Source organism: Schistocerca cancellata, chromosome 2, assembly GCF_023864275.1.
Source record: "Schistocerca cancellata isolate TAMUIC-IGC-003103 chromosome 2, iqSchCanc2.1, whole genome shotgun sequence".
Taxonomy (NCBI): Eukaryota; Metazoa; Arthropoda; class Insecta; order Orthoptera; family Acrididae; genus Schistocerca; species Schistocerca cancellata.
This window is the reverse complement of record NC_064627.1, coordinates 864,862,725-864,885,614: the sequence shown is the minus strand read 5'-3', so window position 1 is coordinate 864,885,614 and position 22,890 is coordinate 864,862,725. Positions and strand designations below refer to the sequence as shown.

General features: G+C 42.8%; 1 protein-coding gene across 1 annotated transcript in view; it reads left to right on the top strand.

Annotated features, from left to right (window-relative positions):
- LOC126162810 (esterase FE4-like) overlaps nucleotides 1-22,890 on the top strand; it is a 312,964-nt gene that overhangs the window by 236,753 nt on the left and 53,321 nt on the right. The window contains exons 7-8 of the mRNA XM_049919555.1: nucleotides 1,902-2,067; nucleotides 11,173-11,393. Of these exons, the coding sequence (XP_049775512.1) occupies nucleotides 1,902-2,067; nucleotides 11,173-11,393 (387 nt within the window). The remainder of the gene's footprint in view (nucleotides 1-1,901; nucleotides 2,068-11,172; nucleotides 11,394-22,890) is intronic.

Genomic DNA, 22,890 nt, shown 5'->3' with positions numbered 1-22,890 from the left:
TAATAATGTAACAATAATACACAGAAGGTGTTGCAAATGGCTTGCCGTATTTACTGAAACTATTTCATAGTTACAAATGAGTTGTTTTTTCGTGACACCTCAGCGCCGTCTACAGTGCCACTGTAACGTAATTAATTAGAACAAAGACTCGACAATATGCAAATGCAACAGAAAACGTAAAAAAATATTGTTTGCTGTCAGTTCTTATTCCGTTGCAGAAAAAACGTAAAAAAAGTGGACTCTGAGCTGTGGTACTATGTCGAAAAAGTACAATACCATTGCTCTTCACATCTTTAAGCCAACTTCAGTTCCTGGCATCAAATTGTTAAGATATATGTACACAGTTTCACGATACTTCTGAAGGTGATACGAGGGTCACTCCAAAAGAAATGCACACTATTTTTTTCTTAAATCCGTCTTTTATTCTACATGTTTGAAAGTTTTACAGCGTGTAGATACATCCTTTAGGAACAATATTTTCATTTCTCCACATAATTTCCATCCCTCTCAACTGCCTTACGCCATCTTGGAACCACCGCATCTATACCCGCACGGTAAAATTCTGGACCAACCTGTTGGAGCCACTGTTTGGCAGCGTGCACAAGGGAATCATCATCCTTAAACCTTGTTCCACGAAGAGAGTCTTTCAGTTTCCCAAAGAGATGATAGTGACATGGAGCCAGGTCAGGACTGTAAGGCAGGTGTTTCAGTGTTGTCCATCCGAGTTTTGTGATCGCTTTCATGGTTTTTTGACTGACATGTGTCCTTGCATTGTCGTGCAACAACAAAACATCCTGCTTTTGCTGATGTGGTCGAACACGACTCAGTTCAGCTTGAAGTTTCTTGAGTGTCGTCACATGCGCATCAGAATTTATGGTGGTTCCACTTGGTATGATGTCCACAAGCAAGAGTCCTTCGGAATCGAAAAACACCGTTGCCATATCTTTTCCAGCAGAAGGTGTGGTTTTGAATTTTTTTTTTCCTTGGGTGAATTTGCATGATGCCACTGCATTGATTGCCTCTTCGTCTCTGGTGAAAAATGATGGAGCCATGTTTCATCACCTGTCACAATTATTCCAAGGAATTCATCTCCAACATTCTCTTAGTGTTCCAAAAGTTCGCTGCGTACCGTTTTTCTTGTTTCTTTGTGAGCCACTGTCAACATCCTGGGAACCCACCTGGCACAAACCTTTTTTAACGCCAACACTTTCAGTATTCTGCAAACACGTCCTTCCCCTATCCCAACGTAGAGTGACAATTCGTTCACTGTGATTGTGTGGAGTGTGTGCAGTACGAGGCCTGCCGCTGCGGGGACAATCCTCAATATTGCCGTGCCCGCTTTCATCACGTAACCTGCTTGCCCACCGACTAACTGTACTGCGATCGACAGCAGCATCTCCATACACCTTTTTCAACCTCTTGTGGATGTTTCCCACTGTCTCGTTTACATAGCACATGAATTCTATGACAGCACGTTGCTTCTGACGAACGTCCAGTGTAGCAGCCATCTTGAAGACATGTTGTGACGGCGCCACTCACGGGAACAAGTTGAACTAAGTTTGAAAACAAGCGGGATGTATGTATCTACGCATTGTAAAACTTTCACACATGCAGAATGAAAACTGTATTTTTACAAAAATAGTGTGCATTTCTTTTGGAGTGACCCTCGTATATCTATAGCAGCGAAATAATAACACTCAAAACACGCTAGATGCTATACGAGCTAAAGTGCGCTGACCCAAAATTACGTGACTTCAGCTGCACGAGATGTTGCAGAGAGAATTGTAGATCTGCACATCCGAATGTTCATTCCATAGGTATTTATAGTTTATGCTAAGGACAGCTGACAGCCTCGGCCTCAGTGAGCACTACCGAAAGTCATGCCGCGGTGTTGCTTGCAGGACGCAGGCCGCGTCTTCACGTGCGCCTTCACGCCAGCCATAGAGCCCGACGTGGAGGGCGCCTTCCTCACCGACTCTCCCACCGTCCTGCAGGAGCGCGGCAACTTCTCGCAGGTGCCGCTCCTAATCGGCTCCACCAGTGTTGAGTGCCTCTTCATCACACGCGGTGAGTTGGGCCTGCTACTCTGCTCCTCAAGATGCAACGCCGTTTGAGAGCAGGCCTGAAGGGTTTTCAACAGCGCTGAGTTGTAGTTTTTAGTAGGGCAGCTGCATATACTGTACACTGATCAGCCAGAACATAATGACCACCTAACTAATAGCCGGTATGGCCACATCTTCCACGGATAACACCAGGCGACGTCTCGTGGCGTGGAAGCAATGAGGCCTTGGTAGGTCACTGGAGGGAGTTGGTTGAAATGGTCCAAATGGCTGTAAGCACTATTGGACTTAACATCTGAGGTCATCAGTCCCCTGGAACTTAGAACTACTTAAACCTAACTAACCTAAGGGCATAACACACAGCCATGCCCAAGGCAGGACTCGAACCTGCGACCGTAGTAGCAGCGCAGTTCCGGACTGAAGCGCCTAGAACCGCTCGGCCGCTGGAGGGAGTTGGCGCCACATCTGCACACACTAGTCACCTAATTACCGTAAATTCCAAGGAGGGGGCGATGAGCTCTGACGCCACGTTCAGTCACATCCCATTTGTGTTCGATCAGTTTTAGATCTGGCGAGTCGAGGAATCAGCACATCAGCTGAACTCACCACTCCATCACACTCCTGGCCTTGTGACATGGTTCATTATCTTGCTGAAAAATGCCACAGCCGTCGGGAAACATGATCGTCATGAAGGGGTGTACGATACTCCTTGGTCGTCATGGCACCTTGCACTAGCTCCTCTGGACCCGTGGATGCTTACGTCAATGTTTCCCGGAGTATAATGGAGCCACCACCAGCTTGTCTCTGTCTTGCAGTACAGGGGTCGAGGAGCTGTTCCCGTGGAAGACGACAGATTCACGCCCTCCCATCGGCATGATGAATAAGGTATCGGGATTCATCAGACCATGCTACGCTCTACCACTGCGCCAACGTCCAGTGCCTATGGTCACGTGCCCATTTCAGACATAGCTGCCAATGCCGTGGTGTTAACATTGACACATGCGTGGACCATTGGCAGCGGAAGTCCATCATTAAGAGTGTTCGGTGTAATGTGTGTTCAAAGACACCTGTACTCTGTCCAGCATTAAAATCTGATGTTAGTTCCATCACAGATCGTAACCTGTCCTGTTTTACCAGTCTGCCCAGCTTACATCGTCCGACATATGTAAGGAGGGGTGGCTGCCCAACCCCACGACGTCTGGGCGTTGTTTCACCTCGGTTTCGCCACACACACACCACAGCACTCCTTGAACACCAGACAGGTAGTAGTCTCCGAAATGCTAGTGCTGAGACTCCCGGGCCACCAAAATCTACCCTTGGTCGAACTGAGATATAACGCGCACCTTCCCCATTCTACACACGGACTGAACGCTCACTGACACTACTGCAACATGTGTGTGTCTGACGCAATCATTCCTCGCCAGGTGACGCTGCTGTCTCCTGGACGGGTTTATACCGATATCCGGGCTTCAAACGGATAGCATTAAGTATCTATCGCCAGACGACTTTTGTGGTGTACTGGTAATACATTATGTATACAAACCCTCCTCGTGAATCAGTTTATCTGTTAGTGAAAACCACTACGATAGATTTTGAGGTTAACTTCCACATACAGAGAAAATATATATTTATTAATATGTAGAGACAGAAGATATGTATAAATGTGCAGATTCTGATCAAGCTTCGGAGTCCACTGGGGTTGCAGTAGCTGTTCCCTTTAATGTTTTTCCCACCAGATACCGCTTCCTCTGCAGCTCACCAGCTTACAGCTCCCATCACTTCCACGACATATTACTCCAAAAGCCAATTAAAAATGTAACAGACAACAAAACATAATAACACACTTATCGCTATAATTATAAATTATATACAAAAACCCTCATGAATTAGTCTATCCATAAGTGAAGACCATATCAAAATTCCTACAGTAGTTCCTGAGATTAACCACCCCATACAGATAAAAAATTGCAACGAAGGACTTCAATTTTAAATATGTGCAGATATTACTGCAAGAAGAATTTGACAGGGCACTTAAAGATCTAAGTCGAAACAAGGCCACGGGAGTAAACGACATTCCATTAGAACTACTGATATCCTTGGGAGAGCCAGCCATGCTAAACTCTTCCATCTGGTGAGCAAGATGTGGGAAACAGGCGAAATGCCCTCAGATTTCAAAAAAAGTATAATGATTCCAATTCCAAAGAAAGCAGGCACTGATAGGTGTGAATATTACTGAACTGTTAGTTTAGTAAATCATGGTTCAAAAATACTAACACGAATTCTTTACAGACGAATGGAAAAATTGGTAGAAGCCAACCTCGGGGAAGATCAGTTTGGATTCCGGAGAAATTTAGGAACAAGCGAGGCAATACTGACCCTATGAGTTCTCACAGAAGGTAGGTTAAGGAAACCTACGTTTATAGTATTTGTAGAGAAAGCTTTTGGCAGTGTTGACTCGAATACTCTCTTTGAAATTCTGAGGGTAGTAGGGGCAAAATACAGGGAGCGAAAGGCTATTTACAACTTGTACAGAAACCAGACGACAGTCATAAGAGTAACTCTCTCTGAGAAAGCAAAGGACTTGGAAGAGCAGTTGAACGGAATGGACAATGTCTTGAAAGGAGGATATAAGATGAACATCAACAAAAGCAAAACAAGGATAATGGAATCTACTCGAATTAAGTCAGGTGATGCTGAGGGAATTAATTAGGAAATGAGACAATTAACGTAGTAGACAAATTTTGCTATTTGGATTGCAAAATAACTGATGATGGCCGAAACAGAGCGGATAAGAAATGGAAACTGATAATGGCAAGACTAGTGTTTCTGAAGAAGAGAAATTTGTCAACATCAAATATAGATTTAAGTACCAGGAAGTCTTTTCTGAAAATGTTTGTGTGGAGTGTAGCCCTGTATGGAAGTGAAGCATTGACGATAAGCAGTTTACACACAAAGAAAATATAAGCTTTTGAAATGTGATGCTACAGAAGAATGCTGAATATTATATGGGAACTAATGGGAAAGTTTAAATGCGAACATTTTTAGGTTAGGCTTTACCGTGACTGTTACTGACATTAAATGAAACAACAATTTCACTGTTACCTAGTTGTTATTAACAAGTATGAAGTTTAAGCCATTTTAACATTTCACCAGATTGTATAAACGAGTACGAATGTTTAGCTGTTTTAACTTGTCAAAACTGAATTTATATACCACCTGAAGTACACACACATATTCGACGCCTCAAAACAAATACCTCCAAATGCTTTAAACCATTATTCTCTAATAATGTTGTTACGATGTATATTCTTTACACTTTGCGATTATGTCTTCTCTTCTGCTATAAGAACCTTGCACCCAGCTGATTCCAGACGCCATATTTGTTCACAAATGTGGCAGTATACATGGGATGTGTTACGACAGCAAAAGGAACCTGTGACCACTGGAGGTACTCTAGTTTACCTATTTAATGTTTACCATTATATATCAGTTTAATTTTTGTCAAAATAATCCTAAACCATATTCTGAAATAGTGTCTTGTTTCTCCACTAGGCAGTGCCACAAGTTCCTCCAAAAATCGTAACACAACACACACACAAACGTAATACTAACTAATGTAAATCCACCCGATGATGGAAGTTTAAACCTTCGAAACGCGTCGTGGAAATAAATAAAACGGTGACTGGTAACAGTGAAATTATTGTTTCATTTAATGGGAAAGTACTGAACATTTTCGAGGAGCTTAGAATTTTGTGGCACAACCTGACTAAAAGAAGGGATCTATTGATAGGACATATCCTGAGACATCAAGGGAGCACCAGTTGAGTACTGAAGGGAAGTAGGGGGGTAAAAATCGTAGAGGGAGACCAAGATATGACCACAGTAAGCAGGTTCAGGAGGATGTAGGTTGCAGTAGTTACTCGGAGATGAAGAGGTTTGCGCAGGATATAGTAGCACAGAGAGCTGCATTAAACCAGTCTTTGGACTGAAGACCATAATAACAACAAAGATTCATTACTAATTCTACGCTGCAGAAATCCCAAAGAACTCTCCAAATTCACCTCAATCATTTTACCTCCTGGTGCAACCAATGGCTCCTCAAGATCAACCCATCCAAAACCCAGGCAATAATTAAACACACATCAAAAAAAGTTTTGCATCACCTCAGTTCCGAGAGTTCCGGAACCTGTACAATAAACTGAAATAGAGATAAACAGAAACATCATTTCCGCCCTTTCTATTGCTCATGAAAACCACACATTGCATGTTGTACCACCATACAGTGAGACCTTCAGAGGTGGTGATCCAGATTGTTGCACACACCGGTACCTCTAATACCCAGTAGCATGTCCTCTTGCACTGATGCATGCCTGTATTCGTCGTGGCATACTATCCACAAGCTCATCAAGGCACTGTTGGTCCAGATTGTCCCACTCCTCAACGGCGATTCGGCGTAGATCCTTTAGAGTGGTTGTGGGTCACGTCGTCCATAAGCAGCCCTTTTCAATGTATTCCAGGCATGTTGGATACGGTTCATGCCTGGAGAACATGCTGGCCACTCTGGTCGAGCGATGTTGTTATCCTGAAGGAAGTCATTTGCAAGACGTGTACGATTGGGACGCGAATTGTCGTCCATGAAGACGAATGTCTCGCCATTACGCTGCCGATATAGTTGCACTATCGGTCGGAGGATGGCATTCACGTATCGTACAGCCATTATGGCGCCTTCCATGGCCAGCAGCGGCGTACGTCGGCCCCACATAATGCTACCCCAAATCAACAGGGAACCTCCACCTTGCTTCACTCGCTGAACAGTGTGTCTAAAGCGTTCAGCCTGACCAGGTTGCCTGCAAATACGTCTCCGACGATTGTCTGGTTGGAGGCATATGCGACAATCATCGGAAAGAGAACATGATGCCAATCCTGAGCGGTCCATTCGGCATGTTGTTGGGCCCATCTGTACCGCGCTGCAAGATATCGTGGTTGCAAAGATGGACCTCCTCATGGGCGTTGGGAGTGAAGTTGCGCATCATGCAGCCTGTTGCGCACAGTTTGGATCGTAACACGACGTCCTGTGGCTGCACGAAAAGCATTATTCAACATGGTGGCATTGCTGTCATGGTTAATCCGAGCTATAATCCGCAGGTAGCGGTCATCCAATGCAGTAGTAGCCCTTGGGCGGCCTGGGCGAGGCATGTTATCGACAGTTCCTGTCTCTCTGTATCTCCTCCATATCCGAACAACATCGCTTTGGTTCACCCTGAGGCGCCTGGACACTTCCGTTGTTGAGAGCTCTTAGTGGCACAAAGTGACAGTGTGGACCGGATCGAACCGCAGTATTGACCATCTAGGCATGGTTGAACTGTAGACAACACGAGCAGTGTACCTCCTTCCTGGTGGAATGACTGGAACTGATTGGCTGTCGTGTAATAGGCGCTGCTCATGCGTGGTTATTTACATTTTTTGGCAGGTTTAGTGACATCTCTGAACAGTCAAAGGAACTCTGTCTGTGATACAATATCCACAGTAAACGTCTGTCCCCAGGAATTCTGGGAAGGTGGGTGATGCAAAACTTTTTTTGATGTGTGTAGAATGAACCAACTACACCTTCCATCTTCATGACTTTTACCTTACCATTCATGACCATCCTATGCAGTTAACTAATACAATAAAATACCTTGGACTACCAGCAACTAACACGCTAACTTCAGCTACTAACCGTCCTACAAAAAGTGCACAATAGTATATTTGCTGGCTAAACTTGGGGATTATGCCACTGGATGGTGTAAATGATTATGGTTTCAATACTCTGATACTCACTTGCAGGTAGAACACCCACCAGTTTTCGTAAGTATTGTTGTTTTTAGTGTTGTTACCAAGCCAGATAGGGTATATAACCAACGTGAACAGTTTCAAACGTTGAGTGATCGCTATAAAGGACACAGAGATGCCGCATATTCGTTTGATACTGTGTTATCAGCACCTGACAAGTTTGAAAGAGGCTTCACTGTGGATCTCCTTTTGGCTGGCTGGTCACATCGTGCAATATACAGATTTGTAATGCATTCAGCTGTGACAGTGGCCCAATTTTGGCAGCATGAGCACGAAAGTGCAGGCATGCTAGTCGTCAAGTTTCCAGTCGATCACATCTGACCACCACAATGGAGGATCGCTGTATTGTGCACCGAGCACATTGTAACCCCTTCACATCTGCACGGCCATCTGAGGACAAGTAATGGACTGCCTGCAGCATTCTGCGCCACTTGTTGGAGGGTAGCAGCTGCTGTACTAGGTAATTATAGTCCCGTGTGAGGGTTGGCGTTAACACCAGCAGCTGCGTTTGTAGGAGTGCTGTGACTGGGAAGCATGGACTGCTGATGAATGGGGCTGCACTGTGTTCAGTGGTGAATCGCAGCTCTGCACTACTACAGATGACCATCTTTGGCGAGTTTGGTGGCAGTCTGGGGAAAGGTCCCATTCCTCCAATGTTTTGGAAAGGTGCAGTACTGTTCCTTGTGGCGCCATGGTGTGGGGAAGCATTGGGTGTTACGTCAGGTGACATTTGATAATGATTAAGGGAACTGAGATGCCACAACGGTACATCACAGAAATCCTGCGTCCTCATATGTTACTGCTCGTGTGACAGTATTGTGGTGCTATTTTTCAACAGGGCAATGCTCGCCCACACATTGTACAGATTGATGGAGATGAACTGCCTATGTAATGTTCAGGTACTCCAGTGGTGAGCAAGATCCCCAGATCTGTCACCAATAGAACTTCTGTGAGACCAGCTAAGACGTTAACTCTGTCTCAGTGCCAGTACCCCTGTTACCAGGGACCACTTACTACAATTGTGGGCCAGTGTGCCTCAGGGGAATTTATGACGGCTTTATGAGACCTTTCCCAACAGAATCACTATCTTCATCCAGGTCAGAGAGGGTCCAAAGTCACACTGATAAGTGAGCTCCCACTGGTAACTTCTTTGCAAATCTGATTCGATGTTGGAATGACTGAAATAACATCACATACCCTCTAAATCCGTGAAGTTTCAATCTGATTCCTCCTCCCCTTCTGGGTGCTCCATTTTTTGTGTCAGGCAGTGTAGATGGAGTTGCGTCTACCTACTCCGTGCTGTTGCACTGAAACGCTAATCACTTGCATATCCATGAATATGAGGGGCGTTTGAAAAGTCCATGCAAAAATAAAAACTACTTACTTGTTTGGGGTAGACCTTGTTTATTTTTCAACGTAGTCTCCTTTTAAACTTATACACTTCGTCCAACGCTGTTCTAATTTGTTGATGCTTTCCGAATAATAGGAATTGTCCAAGTCTGCAAAATAGCTATTAGTTGCTGCAATCACCTCCTCGTTTGAATAAGATCTTTGTCCCACCAACCATTTCTTCAAATAGGAGAACAAATAGTAGTCCGAGGGAGCCAAGTCTGGAGAATAGGGGGGATGTGAAACGAGTTGGAATCCTATTTCCATTAATTTTGCGACCACAACTGCTAAGGTGTGTGCTGATGCATTGTCGTGATGGAAAAGAACTTTTTTGCGGTCCAATCGCCGGCTTTTTCCTTGCAGCTCGGTTTTCAAACGGTCCTATAACGATGAGTAATATGCACCTGTAATTGTTTTACACCTTTCCAGGTATTCAATGAGGATTATCCCCTGCGAATCCCAAAAGACAGTCGCCATAACCTTTCCAGCCGAAGGAATGGTCTTCGCCTTTTTTGGTGTAGACTCTCCTTTGGTAACCCATTGTTCATATTGTTCTTTGGTCTCAGGGGTATAGTGATGCATCCATGTTTCATCCACAGTGACGAAACGGCACTTGAAGTCCTGCAGATTCTTCTGGAACAGCTGCAAACCATCCTTGCAACACCTCATACGAATCCGTTTTTGGTCAAGAGTGAGCAATCACGGAACCCATCTTGCAGATAGGTTTCTCATGTCCAAATGTTTGTGCAAAATATTATGTACCCATTCATTCGAGATGCCCACAACACTAGCAATCTCACACACCTTAACTCTTCTGTCATCCCTCACCATATAATGGATTTTATCAGATTTCTGGAGTTGTAAACTGCACAGTGCGTCCAGAACGTTCAGCATCACTTGTGGCCACTTTGAAAATTTTGAAACTACTTATAAACTGTTCTGATTGAAGGTGCTGAGTCACCGTAATATTTATCAAGATTAGATTAGATTAGATTAGATTTACTTTCATTCCAATTGATCCGTAGTGAGGAGGTCCTCCAGGATGTGGAACATGTCAGAAAAACAACAATACATGACAAATATTTACAACTAAAACAAATAAGCTAATGTACCATTCCACAGGTCCCAAGTGGAATGATCGTCATTTTTTAATGAACACTAAGAGTCATTTTACAAATACTAATGCACTGAATTTAAAATAAAAAAGTTTTTTATTTATTTATAAGGTAATAAACATGTAATACAACTACTGTAATACTTATTTATAATGAACACATTACTGCACTGAAATGGTGCAGAAGTTAGATTATACTTACACACAACCACACACACACACACACACACACACACACACACACACACACAAATTTTCAGTGAACACATTACTGCACTGAAATTGTGCAGAAGTTATGTTGTACTTATATACAAATCAGTTGGTTTTACTAAGAAATTCATCAATTGAGTAGAAGGAGTTGGCCACTAATAAATCAAGCTTCTCTTTAGTCTCCTGAAGCGTTTTGCCTTTCATAAAGTAATATTTAATCACCACACGAAATACTTATTCCTCCATTTTTTGACAATCACTCGACTTCCTTGATTCACACGAATGCCAAACACAAAGAAATAGACCAATATGGCTGAAACTTGGTGTGCGTTCTTTCCAAAGATGATACTAACTAAACATGACCTCGATACGCGCCGGTGGTGCCATCTGTCGGACTTTGCACGGACTTTTCAAACGCCCCTCGTATGGTACACTTCAGGTCAATTTGAGGTTTGTCGCACGCCACCTTCGTTGTACCACACTTGTACCGGCTGGCTGTGTACTAACGAACAGGGAGCAGAGTTCTGTGGAGACTTGAGGAGTGGTGTTGTTGTTGTTCTGGGGCAGTGATGTCGCTGCCGTGGACGCTGCTGGGGGCGACGAGCGGCCAGCTGTCGACCGGTCGAGCCCTGGCGGACCTGAGCGCGCACTTCGCGGACCGCGTGGGGCCCGACATCCCACTGGACACCCCTGTGCAGCGCGCAGCCGCCGCCAGGGAAGTGCGCCGCTTCTATTACGGCTCCACCAGCCGGGACATCACGGCCGCCGACTCTGTCATCACGGCCAGCGTGAGTACCAACTCTAGCTCAGTTAGTCGCATGTTCTAGAGGGCATTCATATGCTGTATCCCACAGGTAATTACGCCCACTGCACAAAACGTTTGCCATCCCAAGGGACATCACGCTAGTATCATGTCACTCCGCCTCAAGCCTTGACAATGGCTTCAATTTGGCGAGAAAGGAATTCCGCAGATTTCTTCGGGTATACTTGCCCATCAGAAGACATTTGTTAATGGCCAGAATGAAAAATGCTTCTGTCGTATGACAAACAAGGCGAATATGTCTTGGTCAGAATTAGGGACGTAAAAGAAGGGAACTGGCTTTTCGACTTATCTGACACCACCAAAGACATTTAAATCAAAACATCTTGACATATTCGCCCTTTTTAAATTGTTACTATTAGTACCAATGTGCATCATGCCAAATAAAGTACATTACTGGCCATTAAAACTGCGACACCACGAAGATGACGTGCTACAGACACGAAATTTAACCGACAGGAAGAAGATGCCATGATATGCAAATGATTAGCTTTTCAGAGCATTCCCACAAGGTTGGCGCCGGTGGCGATACCTACAACGTGCTGACATGAGGAAAGCTTCTAACCGATTTCTCATACACAGACAGCAGTTGACCGGCGTTGCTGGTGAAACGTTGTTGTGATGCCTCGTGTAAGGAGGTGAAATGCATAACATCACATTTCCAATTTTGATAAAGGTCGGATTGTAGCCTACCGCGATTGCGGTTTATCATACCGCGACATTGCTGCTCGCGTTGGTCGAGATCCAATGTCTGTTAGCAGAATATGGAATCGGTGGATTCAGGAGGGTAATACGGAACGCAGTGCTGGATCCCAACAGCCTCGTATGACTAGCAGTCGAGATGACAGGCATCTTATCTGCATGGCTGTAACGGATCGTGCAGCCACGTCTCGATCCCTGAGTCAACAGATGGGGACGTTTGCAAGACAACAACCATCTGCACGAACAGCTCGACAACGTTTGCAGCAGCATGGGCTATCAGCTCGGAGACCATGGCTGCGGTTATCCTTGACGCTGCATCACAGTCAGGAGCGCCGGCGATTGTGTACTCAACGACGAGCCTGGATGCACCGTGGCTAAACGTCATTTTTGCGGATTAATCCTGGTTCTGTTTATAGCATGATGATGGTAGCATCCGTGTTTGGCGACATCGCGGTGAACGCACATTGGAAGCGTGTATTCGTCGTTGCCATACTGGCGCATCACCCAGCGTCATGGTATGGGGTGCCATTGGTTACACGTCTCGGTCACCTCTTGTTCGCATTGACGGCTCTTTGAACAGTGGACGTTACATTTCAGATGTGTTACGAACCGTAGGTCTACCCTTCATTCGATCCCTGCGAAACTCTACATTTCAGGCCGGCCGCGGTGGTCTAGCGGTTCTAAGCGCTCAGTCCGGAAGCGCGCGACTGCTACGGTCACAGGTTCGAATCCTGCCTCGGGCATGGATGTGTGTGATGTCCTTAGGTTAGTTAGGTTTGAGTAGTTCTAAGTTCTAGGGGACTGATGACCACAGATGTTAAGTCCCATAGTGCTCAGAGCCATTTGAACCATTTTGAATCCTACATTTCAGCAGGATAATGCACGACCGCATGTTGCAGGCCCTGTACAGGCCTTTCTGGATACAGAAAATGTTCGACTGCTGCCCTGGCCAGCACATTCTGCAGATTTCTCACCAATTGAATTCGTCTGGTCAATGGTGGCCGAGCAACTGGCTCGTCACAATACGCCAGTTACTACTCTTGATGAACTGTGGTATCGTATTGAAGCTGCATGGGCAGCTGTACCTTTACACGCCATCCACGCTCTGTTTGACTCAATGCCCGGGTGTATCAAGGCCGCTATTATGGCCAGAGGTGGTTGTTCTGGGTACTGATTTCTCAGGGTCTATGCACCCAAATTGCGTGAAAATGTAATCACATGTCAGTTCTAGTATAATATATTTGTCCAATGAATACCCGTTTATGATCTGCATTTCTTCTTGGTGAAGCAATTTTAATGGCCAGTAGTGTATAATGCATCATGCCGAATAAAGGAACATGATACATGATGTCATGTCGTATAACTTGACAAATGCCATCATGTCATCTGCGAGCTAACATCCCAAAGATGTTCGGGCTCACATATGGTTCCTCTTCGTAGAAATGTCTTGGCTCAAATTCTTCTAGGGGTTGAACCGCACGTGTCGCATTACACGCCCTAAATTAGACCCTTGTGACCCTTTGGTTAAATTGTCTGGCTGATGGCAAGTGTGCGAAATACAAAGTTAACATAACATATAATAACACTAATAATAATATCGGGAATTCAATTACCGACCCATAAATGATGTAGGCCATGCAGTTGCGATTTGGTTAGAATGATGTTCATTCAGAAAGCAAACTAGTAACGAAAGTGGTCGTATTTAAAGTTACTGTTAAACTCGAACGCATATTCATTTGGCATAGTTCGATCATTCACAATCTCATCGCGAAACACAATACCCCACCTCGATATTTACACGAAACGTTCACTACAGGCGCGCGGCCGCTCACCGCTCAGAGACTAAGTCCCGCGATATCTCACAACGCGAAATTTTCTATGTCGTTTCACCTTCTATCTGCCTAAAGACCAACTGTCCGCTTTCGCGTCTCAATCCGAACTATCCCCTTTGGTGTCTCGACCAGAACTGCCCTCTGCCCGTCTCCGACCACGTTTCCCGCGCGCCGAACATCTTCGCTCAACTGACTAGCGCAGTTCCTTTTCCTAAAGCCGCCCATCTGATTGGCTACAGCTTATTCTACATTACTTTACATTTTAACATATTTAAATAATCAAAGCTTGACCACTTTCACGTTCTAAATAAAGTAACAATAATACATAATAAACGTTAAATTCTTTTAGATAAAACCAATACAATTTCCTTCTTAACTTTGAATGACACGGCCAGTAGCCTTGCACCAATGTGCTTTCTGATAAACAAATAAAGAACAAAAGTAACTATTAAGCACTAAACTTTACAACGAATATTCTGTTACCTAATGATTCAATAAGGTGTCATGCTGTCATCGTTCAATGTGTTTTGTGTGGAAGAAATGATGATCTGATGCTTAACTGAAAATACTGATAATTTAAATTTACTATATTTTTTAAATAAATAAAGTTACAGAGTTGACATTTAGAACGTGTGTCATTTTAATGACGCGCTTCTACATGAACTGTCGATCGTTAAGATCGACCAAAGCGATCAGATTTTAGTAATCAGGTCTTTGTTACAAAACTTGTTAATCTCACTTTAACAGTAAATCCTAAACTATTACAGATATGATCAATATTCATGTTTTATTGGGATCACCATGAAAATTTATGGAGGATGGCAGATTAAAATTACTGTGGCTTGATTCCCTGCATTACTACAGAATTAAATACTTTTCATAAATGTTTCCCTTTAAGGCGGATCTTAGGTCCGCCATATTTAACACTGCTACATCTCCTTAGCCACAAAAGCCTTCTACTGGGGGTTCCCTATGACATAGGTTCTCGTCTGTCTCACTCGCACACTACACCGCTCAGGCCTCAATAGACAATAGACGCCTGTGAGTTTCATCTACATCTACATCTACATCCATACTCCGCAAGCCGCCTGACGGTGTGTGGTGAATCTGCGCCCTTTGTGTAGCACACGGGCCTTGACAAAGGGTTCATTTCACAATTCCTGAGGTATGACTCTTTCGGCCATATGCTTAAATGAGAGCAAAATGCTCGTTAACTCACACATCCAATATGGCATTTGTCAATTAGTATCATTAAAGTTTAGGATGCATGCTTTAAGGGGTCCGCCATCCCTTACCCAATGATAAACCAAGGGTGTTATTAGGAAAGAGATATGTATTAAGCTATCAGACATCATCCAACTGGGAACTAATTACATGTGTGGTCCCACAAGATTCCATCTTAGGACCCTTACTATTTCTTGTGTATATCAATGACCTTTCATCAGTAACATTACCAGAAGCCGATTTTGTTTTGTTTGCTGATGATAAAAACATTGCAATAAATAGCAAATCAAGTGTAGTCTTAGAAATAAGGCTAATAAAATATTTGTGGACATGAATCACTGGTTCCTAGCCAATTCTTTGTCACTAAACTTTGAAAAGACACAGTACATGCAGTTCAGAACTTGTAAGGGGTGTCCCACGACTATATGTCTAACATATGATGACAAGCAGCTAGAAGAAGTGGACAGTGTTAAATTTTTGGGATTACAGCTCGATAATAAATTCAACTGGGAGAAGAACACCACAGAACTACTGAAGCGTCTTAACAAATCTCTACTAGTTATACGAATTGTGTCAGACATAGGTGATATAAAAATGAAAAAGCTGGCATACTATGCTTACTTTCACTCCATAATGTGATATGGTATTATTTTTTGGGATAATTCATCAAGCCAAGCTGAAGTTTTCCAGGCACAAAAATGCGCAATAAGAATTATATGTGGTATGAACTCAAGAACGTCCTGCAGAGGCCTGTTTAGGGAACTAAGGATACTAACTACTGCTTCCCAATGTATTTATTCCTTAATGAAATTTGTCATTAAAAATATATCACTTTTTTAAACCAACAGCTCAGTTCATGGAATCAACACTAGAAATAAGAATAATCTTCACAAGGATTTAAAGTCACTTAGTATTGTACAAAGAGATGTGCATTATTCAGGAACACACATTTTCAATAACTTGCCAGAAGCTGTAAAAAGCTTAACAACAAATGAAATTCAGTTTAAGAGAGTTAGAGAGTGAGTTAGTTAGTTAGTTACATGTTCCATTGATCAATAGCATGGAAAAACTGTTATGACGTGGAACGTGTCAAATGCACAAGAAATACGCACAGGAAACAAGGTTTTTCTTTACGTTATAGTGTAACAGCTAAGTATTTCTATTTTCTATCCCATTCCCTTAAATGGCACAAAATGCATATATTATATCTCCAGATTTATTTACTCATATTCAAGAATTCATCTATGGTATAAAAGGAGTTGTCAAGGAAGTATGATTTCAATTTGCTTTTGAAACTATTACTGCTGTCCGTCAGACATTTTATTTCATCTGGTAATTTATCAGAAAGTTTTATAGCAGCGTATTTTACCCCTTTCTGTGCCAAATATAGGTTAAGTAAAGGATAGTGTAGGTCTTTCTTTTTTCTGGTATTGTAATCATGAATGTCGCTGTTGATTTTAAACTGGTCCATGTTGTTGAGAAAAAATTTCATTACTGAGTAAATGTACTATGAAGCAGTTGTAAGAATTCCTACCCTTTTAAACAGATGCCTACAAGATGTGTGGCTATGAACCCCACACATTATTCTAACTACTTTCTTTTGAGCAGTGAATACCTTCTGCCTAAGTGTTGAGTTGCTCCAGAATGTTATTCTGTATGACATTAGAGAGTGGAAGTATGCAAAGTATGTTAGCTTACTAATTTCTACATCCTCAAAATTGGCGATTATTCTGATTGAAAAAGTTGCTGAACCTAGTCACTTTAGGAGATCCAAAATATGACTTTTCCAATGAAGATTCTCATCTATATGTACACCCAAAAACTTAGTATGCTCTATCCTGGCTACTGACTTCTTCTGATGTGTTATGTTTATTGAAGGAATTATACTTTTTGGCAGCATAAAATTGGATGTAGTGTGTTTTTTCAAAGTTCAGAGCAAGCCCATTCGCAGAAAACCAATTAATAAATTTTCCAAAGACCTTATTTGTATAATTTTCTATTGGACTTTCTTTTACTGGATTAATAATTATGCTTGTATCATCAGCAAACAGTGTCAGTTCAGCATCTTGTTTCACATAAGAAGGGAGGTCATTCACATATATCAAGAACAGGAGGGGACCTATGATCGAACCTTGTGGAGCACCTACTGTAATTTCACCCCAGTTAGATGAAGTGGCAAACTCCTTTGAATCACTTGAAGCATATAAAGAGACTTTTTGCTTCCTGTTCTGTAGATATGACTTAAATCACTCATATCCTGTTCCATTTATACCAGAGAATTGTAATTTCTGTAACATAATGTCATGGTTCACACAATCAAATGCTTTGGATAAGTCACAGAATATTCCTACTGGTGACATTTTACTATGGACAGTGAAATTGTATATTGCTGTCTCAGTGGAACAGCATTTCTGAAATCCGAACTGTGATTTACTAAGTATCCCATTACTTTTGAGATGGCTAACCACCCTTGAATACATTACTTTCTCCTAAATCCTAAAGGATTTATTTGTGGCCAACTCCTTCTACTCCATTGATGAATTTCTCAGTAGAATCAACTGATTTTGTATATATATAAGTACAATCTAACCACTGCACCATTTCAGTGCAGTAATATGTTCATTGTAAATAAGTATTGTAGTAGCTCTATTGTATGTTTATTACCTTATAAATAAAAATCCAGTGCATTAATGTGATCTTAGTAAATGAATGTTCTAAAATGATCCTTTCATATAGTATTCATTAAAAAATGTCGATCATTCCACTTGGGGCCTGTGGAAGGTAGATTAGCTTATTTGTTTTGGTTGTAAATATTTGTCATGTATTATTGTTTTTCTGACATGTTTTACATCCTGGAGGACGTCCTCACTACGGATCAATTGGAATGAAAGTAAATCTAATCTTTGCCTCGCACAGGTCGATGGTAGGCAAAACCGATTGTCAAGTGCTGCTAGCGCTAAGTGAATGAAGTGTGAGTTAGTCGAGTCTGGGAGTGCGTCGAGTCTGGACCGAGCCTTGAGCTACGAGTCGTGTCATACCGGCTGCGTCTCCCCACTGCCGTGGCTTGACCCTCAGATTAGTGACAAATGATATTTCTGACAAGTGTTTAAATGTTTACATTGGATTACAGTGAGGATTGTGTGTGCTGGTCATTGTTTAAGCGTGTGACACAATACCAAAACAAAAATACTGACCTGTGATGAGTTTAAATGTAATTAGAAGTGAGAGACACTAGTAGTGCCTGCCTCATACTGTGTCTTAAACAGACTGCATCAGTTAGTGTAAAGCATCTTGGCATTGATTATTGCAGAAACCCTTTATCCTAATGTTGAACACAGTAAATAGTCTTTACGGGTTTGCCGCCGGATGACGTAGTGCAAATTCCACAATATTTCCTCGGAGCAACTGTCCGACATATTCAGGTGGTTCAACCTTGGTGGTGCGACTGACGGTATCCGCACGTTGACGCCTGCGTATAGAACACGCGTGCGATGAAAGCGCAGGCGCGGAAATTACGCATGCGCTATGATTTGCAGGTGGATGGCACCGTACAAAACGCCCTCTGCCGAAAATCGCAGAGCGGCCCCCCTGCGCTTGCGCTGTACGCTTTGTTTACTAACTGTGTGGCCAGACGTCACTCACTAAAAACATTCCTAGACCAATGTCATGACGAGTCTGTTATCGAAAAAAATCTTAATTTACTCGTCGTGATTTAATAACAGCCAATGCTGGGTTCCTGGCTGTGCTCAGTTGAAATCCCACATCCCCGATGATGAGATTATCGGCTGTACGGATATGTATTGCTTCCTTAATGACGCAGTCCCAGAAAGATGATGCCGGGGATAAAACTTCCGTCTTTTCATAAATCATGCGATGTCCTGTATTCAGTTAGTGTTCTGCAATTGCCGACTTTTCCGGTTGACGTAGGCCTGTATGACACTGACGTTCATCACAGCATTTCAGTACTGTGCGACATATCTGGCCTATACAGGGTGAAAAGTATTTAAACCTACAAACTCTGGGAGGTCGTAGGGCACATAAAACAAATATTTTTCCCTAATGTCATTTTTTCGTATGAGGATTATTTAAACCGGTAGAGGCCGTATTACGCTCTTCAGTTGTTAGAGGCCGTATTACGATCTTCAGTTGTATGCAACTGCTGTCCACCAGTGTAGTAGTGCATTGCCTCTGTTTACTAAAGGAGCGATACACCTGGAGTGATTACACTGATATGGTTGGTGCGTAATGCGTAGCGCACAAGGAGGTAAAAACTTATTCTACCTCCATGGTAGCGCACCACAGCGGGTTTATCAACAACAATATCCTAATCGCCGTATCCCGCATAATACGACCTTTGCTGCTGTTTACCAACGTCTGCGTGAGACCAGGTCATTCAGCAGATTACCTGGACAGGGACGCCATTGTATGGTAAGAACGCTGCAATTTGAGGAAGCTGTCTTGCAGCATGTGGAGCGGGATCCTTCAATCAGCACTCGTGCAATTGCACGTAACATGGGGACGAATTAGACGAATGTAAGAACAGTCCTTCGAGAGCAATTGTTACGTCCATCGCACTTCCAGCGTGTCCACAACCTAGAGCCTAGAACCAGTTGCTGGAAGAAGTCCCGCTCCCTACAAGACAACGCATGTTGTTCCAATGTTCCAACACGTCGGGGCGCCGGCACATTTCAGTCGTAGTGTGCGTCGATTCATGGACCGACGGTTCCCAGACACGTAGATTGGCAGAGGCGGTCCTGCACCATGGCCTGCTCGATCCCAAGATATGTCCCCTCTGAACTTTTTTGTGTGGGAGAGATGCACAACCTTATGTACGCAACCCCTGTTGCATCAGAAGAGGATCTGGTTGCCCGGATAGTAGCAGCAGCACGAACAATTCAGGATACTCCTGGGGGTTTTGCCCGTGTCAGACAGAACATGATCCGACAGTGTAACCTTTGTTTACGTGTAAATGGGGGCACTTTTGAAAATCTACTGTAATTGAAATTGGGTTGTGTTAATGTGTAGTCTCTTGGTCATAAAAAAATGGAAAAGTGTTTGTTGGTTTAATTAATTTGCCGCCAGAGAAATCTTCCTCTGCCGGTTTAAATACTCTTCGTAGTAAAAAATGACATTAGGGAAAAATATTTGTTTTGATGTCCCGTACAACGTCCCAGAGTTTGTCGGTTTAAATACTTTTCACTCTGTATATGTTACCCCACAATGACAAGAAATCTTCTACACACCTCGTTTCCTCAGGCCAAGATCATCGTTAACCGAACCCAAGAGGTTCCTCAGTTTTGCAGATGGTCGAAAAACACACTTATGCCATATCTTCCGAGGACTCTTCCATACAGCCGACAATCTCATAATATCAATACATATCCGTAGTGCCGATAATCTCATCAACAGGGATGTGGGATTTCAGCTCAGCACTTTCTGGAACCCTGCATTGGCTGCTATTAAATCACTGCGATTTTCGGCAGAGGGCGTCTTAATATGGTGCCATCTATCTGCAAATCATAGTACATGCGTGATTTCCGCGCCTGCGCTCTCTTCGCGCGCGTGTTCCATGCTTGAAGAGTCGCAATTTGAACATTGCGGAGAGGTCGTGTTCTGATTAGAAACTACTCCCGAAGCAGATAAATCCGTTTAGCACTTATCTTTTACGTTAAGGTCAGATCAAAGTTAGAGCTAGGCTGCTATCCCAGTTAGCAATAATCGACATAATACTAATTAGGAGTGTTTAAATGCATCACCACTCTGAGATACTTCCTGTTATAGATATACACCCATTCTCTGATACTTCCTAATGTAAATGCATCCCACTCTCCAGAAGCACATAAATTTGTCTATTTGTTCTTACATCCCTCACCAGTACGAGGAAGAAATGGTCCCCTCTGGGGAAAGCCAACCCCACCACCCACAAATAAAAAAATTGTTTTAGTCTCCCGCCCCCTTCCAGGAACAATTCCAACACCAAGAAATTTTATCCCCTCCCTCCAGGAAATTTTTTTTAGCTATTATATGTGTGCTCTTCAGCCATATGATATATATTGTTTACGATGGCTGGCGAATCATCTGGATTTTAGGCACAGGATCAGAGACTTCAACCCGTAAATTTCAAGATGCAGGAGTGGCAACACTTTGCAGCTGAGAGAGTTCACTGAGCTGAGGAAGCAGGGTTAACTCTTAACAAAGCGCGAATATGTCAAGATACATTGATTTAAATGTCTTTGAATCTGCCAGATAAGCCGAAAAGCTAGTTCCCTTCTTTCACAGCCGTAAATCTGCCCAGGACGTATTCGCCTTTTTTGTGCTATGATGGAGCATTTTTCATTAAGGTTCCTAACTGTTAGTCTACCATAATTTTGACATTAGATCGCCATAGCTGGGTAACGGATGTACATTTTTGTTGACTAGGCAACAATTGATTCGGTATAGGTATTTCTACTGTCTTTCAATTCATGTTGCATATATCATGGAAGTGGAAAAAGCTTCCACAAAACAACAAGACGATCATTAATTTTAATCATTTGTCTCCCTTTTTACAAAAGTTGAACCAATTCACACAAGTCTGAAACACAGAAATGACGCAAGTAAATAAATACCGAAAAAACTACAGGTAAAATCCGAATGTAGCCAGATTATTGAAAGCTAGTTTTCGATTTTATCGTAATAATGCATTTTTATTTATTTGAATTACTTTAAACGGCTTCCACGCATTCCCTTCATCCAAGAGCGAATTTTACTTGCAACATTTAGCTCGACCTTAAGCCATTGTATCTCGACAATGAATTAATATTACTGGATAAAAATTTCGTTTTGACTTATCCATTTATCTACCTTCTTCCAAATTTTGAACCGATTCGTTCAAGTTTAAAGTATAGAAGTTGTGCCCTTCAAAAATCTCCCAGAAAGCGTGTTTCCTGCGTGTTTTTAGGCATAAAATCTGAATGGTGAACTCACAAATGGTGCCATTAGCTGAGACTTAATTGTAGCCCAACTAAAATCTTCTGAAAAAGAAATTAATCGATCCGCAAAATCTGTCCGGGCACCAACTCTGGTTCGTCGTCCAAACCTTGTTTCATACACTGTAACATAGACATGAGAAGACAGATATTCGAATGGCTGTACAAATGGCCGCTGGTCCGGGCTGAACCGAAAACTTTTTACCTCTTCTTCGTAGCTGAAATAGGAACTGAACACCAAGATCCTCCCAAACCGCGATTCTGCACATGGCCTTTTCAGACATTTGTTACAGCGCTTATATCCCATAAAGCTACCAAGTAGGGAGGATGTTAATTTCTACATTCAGCCACTGTTGCAAATATCCCAGACATTTTCTATGGTATTAATATCAGACGATTTTGCTGGCCAATCCAGATGTGATAAAGTGCCACAGTGTTCGTCAAGCCAGAAACGTGCAGTGGTTGGACAGAAACACTGTGAGAACTGCGTATAGAGGGCGCTTCCATAACCAAGATAGCCATGTCTACGGCGTTTCAAGAGGCAGTTTCCATTATTTTTGCTTGCCTACAACCAAATCGGAAAAAATGTTTTCCGATAAGTCACAACACGGACGAAAATGTGTGAAGCAAATGCCCATAACAGGAAAACATGATGCCACAGCTATAAAATCTAAGCTGTGGAGCAGTGGGAGAAAGTTATTTGGTCGGATGAGAGTCGTTCCACACTGTTCCCAACATC